At 33.6% G+C, this 6,661-nt stretch overlaps 1 protein-coding gene across 1 annotated transcript; it reads right to left on the bottom strand.

Annotated features, from left to right (window-relative positions):
* Nucleotides 1-2,350: 2,350 nt before the first annotated feature.
* Nucleotides 2,351-5,498, bottom strand: LOC127263181 (GDSL esterase/lipase At3g48460). The gene is made up of 2 exons (XM_051292197.1): nt 4,850-5,498; nt 2,351-3,152 (listed from the first exon to the last, which is right to left on the bottom strand). Exons 1-2 carry the CDS (start codon nt 5,456-5,458, stop codon nt 2,643-2,645), a joined length of 1,119 nt encoding a protein of 372 aa, XP_051148154.1. The 5' UTR covers nt 5,459-5,498; the 3' UTR covers nt 2,351-2,642.
* Between the last annotated feature and the right edge of the window lie 1,163 nt (nt 5,499-6,661).

Genomic DNA, 6,661 nt, shown 5'->3' with positions numbered 1-6,661 from the left:
TACTGCTGTATTTCTCCTTAACAGGCTGCCTGTCAAAGCTTTAGCCGACAAGACTCTACATGAAGTTTGGTATGGATTCAAACATTTCTTAAAAAATCTCAAAGTATTTGGTTGTCCCTATTTTGTTTATGTTCCACAAACAGAAGGGATAAGCTGGATAAAAGAGCAGAAGCAGGAATTTTCATCGGTTATAGCACAATCTCAAAGGCTTATAGAGTTTTCCAACCACATAGTAAGAAAATTCTAATAAGCAGAGATGTGCATTTCATGGAAGATGATTCATGGGATTGGAATGAAAAGCAACAAATTACCTTGGTTCTGATCCAGCTCCAACAATGGAACTCAAAGAAGATGAGTTAATTGATGACCCCCCTATTAGAGGTATGAGATCATTATCTACTATTTATGAAAGATGCAATGTAGCTGTTTTTGAACCTACAAATTTCTGAAAAGCAAAAAATGATCCAAAATGGACCTTTGCAATGGAAGATGAAATCATGATGATTAATAAAAACCAAACATGGATATTAGTGAAAAGGCCAGCTGATAGAAAAGTAATTGGAGTGAAATGGGTGTACCGTACAAAGTTGAATCCTGACGGCTCAATAAACAAGCATAAAGCTAGGCTTGTTGTGAAATGGTATGCTCAGATTGCTGGTGTTGATTTTTTTGACACTTTTGCTCATGTTGCAAGGCTGGACACTATCAGATTATTGCTTGCAATAGCTGCACATAAAGGCTGGAAAGTTTATCAACTCGATGTTAAATCAGCCTTCTTAAATGGTCTCTTGGAGGAGGAGATTTTTGTTGAACAACCCGAAGGGTTTATTGTGAAAGGGCAAGAAGATGATGTGTACTTGCTAAAGAAGGCTTTGTATGGCCTAAATCAGGCTCCAAGAGCTTGGTACAGCAGAATTGACGAGCACTTCTTGCAATTGGGGTTTAAGAAAAGTGTCAATGAAGCTACACTCTACATAAAAGGTGATGAAATCAATTTCATTATTGTTTCATTATATGTAGATGATCTGTTAGTAACAGGTAGCAATGAAGAACTTGTAAGGAAGTTCAAGGAAGATATGAATAAAGTATTTGAGATGACAGATTTTGGGAAAATGACTTACTTCCTAGGAATGGAAATAAAGCAAAACAATGGAGTGTTCATTTATCAAGAAAAATATGCAAAGGAGATTCTAAAGAAATTTAGAATGGATGAATGCAAAAGTGTATGCACTCCAATGCCTTAAAAGGAAAAGCTGAAGAAAGAAGAAGGAGCTGAAAAGGTTGATGAAACATTCTATAGAAGCTTGGTGGGTTGCTTGATGTATTTGACAGCTACAAGGCCTGATATTTTGTACACTGTGAGCCTTCTATCCAGATTTTTGAGCTATCCAACTGACACTCATCTTATGGTTGCTAAGCGTGTCCTTAGATATGTAAAAGGAACACTTAGTTATGGAATCAAGTTTTCTTGAAATCAAGAGTGTGTTCTACAGGGCTATTCTGATAGTGATTGGGGAGGTTCGCCGGATGATACGAAAAGTACTTCAGGCTATTGTTTTGAGCTTGGTTTAGGAGTATTCTCATGGTGCTCCAAAAAGCAGGATACGGTGGCTCAATCTACAGCAAAAGCAGAATTTATAGCCGCTAATGCAGCTGTAAATCAAGCACTTTGGCTAAAAAAGGTGTTGGAAGATCTGAATTTGAAACAAGACAAAAGCATCAACATTTTTATGGATAATCAGGTTGCAATTGCAATTTCTCATAATCCTATCTTTCATGGAAAAACCAAGCATTTCCAGATCAATTATTCTTTCTTAGGGAAGTTCAGAAAGAAGGCTTGGTTGGCTTAAAGTATTGCAAAACTGATCTGCAGTTAGCTGACATACTAACAAAGCCTTTATCAAGAAGCAAATTTGAGTTTCTTAGAGAGAGACTTAGAGTTTGCAGCATTCAAAGCAAGGAGGAGTGTTGAAATCGTACTTAATCTGGTGCGTCAACTTTATTTTATTTATGTTTCAGTTTTTTTGAATTTGTGGACTATTTCAAATAACTTAGTTAGGGTTGTTCCTAGCTTTTAGGAAGTAGTTGGTGATTCAGTTTTTATTGCTATTTATATAGTCTCTCCTCAAGCGAATAAACAATAAGATCAAGTTTCAGTTTCTCAATTTTTTCTCCTTCTAATTCCTAAAATAAACCAACAGTACCCACTAAATACCTAAAAGTACACTTAAGAGTATTTCAATGTTCTATACCCGGATTAGCCATGCATCAACTCAAACAACTAATAGCATATGCTAAATCAGGGCTAGTACAATGACTTCTTGACTTTCATCTATTGTCCGTTCCAAAATAAACCCGTAATCACACGTAAACACGCCGTAAATTCAAACCACTCCAAAAACACAAAAAATCAGCAGCCATTGCACTACATTAATTTAGCACAATTACACCAATTTTCTTTCAATAATAAATTAAATAAAACCGTAGAAAAAAAAAAAAAAAAACACAGAGAAATAAGATAGCTCCAAACTCCAGGCATTAATGGAGGCTTTACACACACCACAATAAACACCACCAACACTTTTAAATGCTCCAGTCCAGAACAGTCCAGATCCGACGGCTGAGATTCCTCCATCCATCAATCACGACGACTCCACCTTCCTGCTCAGCAAATAACGGAACGGCGGGCTGCAGTAGCTCCCGTTCAAAAACGACGTCGTCATCACTCTGTACGCCGCCTCCGTAAAATGCGCTCCGTCCCAGTTTATATACTCCGCCGGATTCGCGCACGCCGTCGCCGCCGCCGGCGACCCGCACGTGTTGAACACGTCGAAGTTGTACTCGCCGCCGCCGTAGCCGCAGCAGACTCTGTACGGTTCCTTGAATCCGTACCGGCCTGCGTTCTTCAGCACCGTTAAATGGGCGTTGTAGTAGTCGGCGTAGACGATCATCGCCGCCGGATTCTTCCGCCGGAGGGCCTCCAAGCTGGCCTGCAGGGCGGCGTTGTGGCGGTAGGTCTGGTAGTTCATGCTCGCCACGCAACCGGCGGCGTCGCGGTCCTCCGGCGCCGCCAGGGAGAAGGAGTACGGCGAGCACCCCGTCGGCGGGAGGCCTTGAACAACGATGTACTTTGCACCCTTGTCCACTATTGCCTAACAATGTATCACACAAATACATAATTTAATTCAATTATTAATAATATTAATAATAATAATATTATTACACTCTCCGTAGCCTAACAAGGTATGTATCTGTCCTATTTGTCTTTTGCGTTGTACTTAACATTAAAAATTGTATAATTTTTTGTACAAATATCATTATATTAGTATTATAAGACACTAATAGAAATATTTTTGTTATTTTCCCTTAATTTGTAATATATTTTGATATAATAATTAATATTCAAATATCAACGAACAAAAAGTAAATGGATATCTTGTTATGGAACGGAGGAAGTATTATTATTAAGCGTCTACTTTAGGGTGTGTTTGTTTGGAGGTTTGGATTTTTAGTTGAGATTTGAATAGTAAAAATTTTGAATTAGAATAGTTGTATGATATGATATAAATAGATGTTGACCAGATGTTTTAATTGTAAAATTGATTTTTAGAATAATATAGAAAATAAAAAATAAGTGTTTAATGTGATGTTTTTTGGGAAAAAAATTTGAATGAATAGTGGACTTTTTGGCAAAATCCCTCAAACAAACACACCCTTAAAACAATTTTAAAAGTTTTACACTCCCCCGGTCCCACTTATCTTGTCCACCTTTTTATTTTCTTTTGTCTCACTTATTTTGTCTTTTTTTCTTTTTTTTTTAAAAAAAACAATTATATACTTTAATTACACATTAAATTTTTTTAATTTTAATTTGACTAATTGGTTATCTTAATTTTAATCTAAAATTATTTTTATTATATAATAATTATTTTTACTAATACATTTTTAATTATTTTTGAATTAAATTCCTCCTAAATTCTCATATCTACAGTAAACATGACACGATAGCCGGGACAGATGGAGTATTATTTATCAATATTACTTTCTCCGTCCCATATCTATCTATCAATTTGCTTTTTGCATGAAGTTTTAGAAATATTAGTATTATATTGGAATGTAGTAGAAATAAAAGTAAAAAAAAAAAAACTAAATAACCTTATTAGTATTGTATGATATAAATGTAATGACAATTGTGTAATATATTGTAAATTGAAATGATATTTGTAATATTAGATAGACAGTACAATTACTAAAAAAGAAATTAGATAGATTGTTAAGATACCGACCAAAATAAAAAAAAAAAATTGATAGATGGTTAAGGGACGAGAGAGTAATATCTTTTAAAAATAGGTTTGTTTAGTTATTGTTTGAGTTTGATTATTTTTTATTTTAAATTTTAGTTTAAACAATACGTATTTTTTAGAAAAAAATAATACTCTTTCTGTTCCAAATATAATATTACATTTTTCATTTTCGTTCGTCCACATATTACGCCATTTTTTTTCTTAGAAAAAATTTATATTTTAATCATATTTTAAATTTTATAATTTTTTTAAATTTTTATTAGATTAATTAGTTATCTTAATTTTAATTTATAATTATTTGTATTATATTATAATTAATTTCATTCATATATTTTTAATTATTTACTAATCATACAGTAAGACTCGTAGTACCTACAAAGAAAGTATATTTTATTAAAAATTCTGTTAAGTTTTTATTTGAAACCAAAACTAAAGGACTTTGTATTAGATGTTTAATTATTTTTATCATTTTTAAAATAAAATTTAAAAATTTAAAATAAATGTCACCCTCAATATTATAAATTTCGAAATCATAAATCTTAAACCTGAATAAAGCCGGCGGAAGATCGGACCGCGATGTTCTGAATAGTACTTTTCGGGATGGAAGATCCGAGGGTGGATGTGTAGTCGTTGGCGCCGATTTCCCCGAGCCAAATAAGTGAATTACCGAAAATACCCCCGCACTCTTTTGGGGTACGTCTCAAGTCGATGCACCCATGGCTCGCCAAAATCTTGTTAAACCAAACAAGTTGAGTTTGCAAAGATTGTGGTACGAGATTAAAAGTCACATTATTTTTTAAAAAAAATCCGTGCCGGATCGCGGTGGCACCCCCGACGGCGAAGCTAATGCCGTGCGACCGATCGGCCGTCGCATCACGGTAGGGCGGGAGCAACGGTAGGGAAAGCGCCTCCGCGACGAAGTCTATGACGATGCGGCCGTCAGAGTATCGGTTGGTCGGGCGGTGGAAAAATGTGATGCCGTAAGGCGGGTTCGAGACATAGTTGAAGGCGGTGGGGCCGGTGGAGGTTTTGGTGTTTCCGGTGTCGGTGTAGGAGTCGCCGAAGGCGTAGATTTTGTCGAACGGCGGCGGCGGCGCGGCGGAGTGAAGAGAGAGGAGAGAGAAAATGAGAGTGAGAGTGAGAGTAAGGGCCATATGAGGAAGTGAGAGTAAGAATTGAGAAAAATGTGCGTGTAAGTTTGTGTAGATGAAGCTTATATATATATATATATATATATGTAGTGATCCTTGGTGGGACGTGGGTGTTAGCAATTAAGTTCGTTAGGTAAATAGTAAATTTATAAAATGAAACATAATATTTTTTTTTTTTTAGCAGCTAATTTATCTCGTGGATACAGAATTTTAGATATTGTGTAATTAGTAACTAATTAAAAAATATAGTAGTAAAAGTAATTATGATTTAATAAAAATAGTTATATATTAAAATTAAGACGACTAAATAGCTTAATTTAAATAAAAAAAATATTACTACCTCTGTCCGGCTCTGAGAGTCTCATTTACTTTTTTGCATGTTGAGATTTGAATATTAATTATTATATCAAAACGTAGTACAAATTAAAAAAATTTACAAAAATATTTTCATTAGTGTTTTATAATACTAATAGAATGATATTTGTACAAAAAAAAAATTATATATATGTAAGGATATTTTTATTGTAAAGTATAATGACTGCAAAATATAAATATGACCCTTAGAAGCGGACAAAGAGAGTATAAATTATGAATTTTAAAATGTAATTAAAATGTATAATTATATTTTCATAAAAAGAAATGACAAATTATGTGGGACGGACGAAAATAGAAAGAGTGGACAAATTAAGTGGGACAGAGGAGTAATATATTATTGGTTAGTAGGAATGCGTAAGAGATTTTGACATTTTAGTCCTTTTTCGTTTTTTTTTGTAAAGTAATTGTATGTGTAATAGTATGTTTGTAATTTAAGTAAAAAGTTAATGGTATTTTGGTATTAGCGTATGATTACTGTTTCTAAAATAGAAAACGATATTTTGAAATGAGACAGACGAAAATGGTACAAAGAATACTTTGAATTAGAAAAGGAGAAGTATATTGATAATCTGGGAATTTGGAATTGTTATTTTTTATTTTTGATAAATTTTCGATCGAATCTAATATAAATAAAACTTTTGCGGGTTTTTCTATTACATATGGTCTACTTAATGTGACTTATTTTACTGATCTAATCTGCCAAAAGTTTATATAAAATATACTCGAAGAATTGCGGCAACATGTTCTTTTATCGTAATTTTTTTTTTTATGTATATACTATATTTTTTATTAATATTATCAAAAAAATACAATAGGTACATATTTTTACAA

This window comes from Andrographis paniculata, unplaced genomic scaffold (genome assembly GCF_009805555.1).
Source record: "Andrographis paniculata isolate CXL003 unplaced genomic scaffold, ASM980555v1 Contig66END, whole genome shotgun sequence".
NCBI lineage: Eukaryota > Viridiplantae > Streptophyta > Magnoliopsida > Lamiales > Acanthaceae > Andrographis > Andrographis paniculata.
The sequence above is the reverse complement of the archived record's forward strand: the minus strand, read 5'-3'. Positions and strand labels throughout refer to the sequence as shown.

Coding starts and splice junctions, on each gene's coding strand:
- LOC127263181 (XM_051292197.1), bottom strand. CDS start 5,458: ATGGCCCTTACTCTCACTCTCACTCTCATTTTCTCTCTCCTCTCTCTT. Junction 3,153..4,849: donor CTTCCGCCGGCTTTATTCAG/GTTTAAGATTTA, acceptor ATACATTGTTAG/GCAATAGTGGACAAGGGTGC.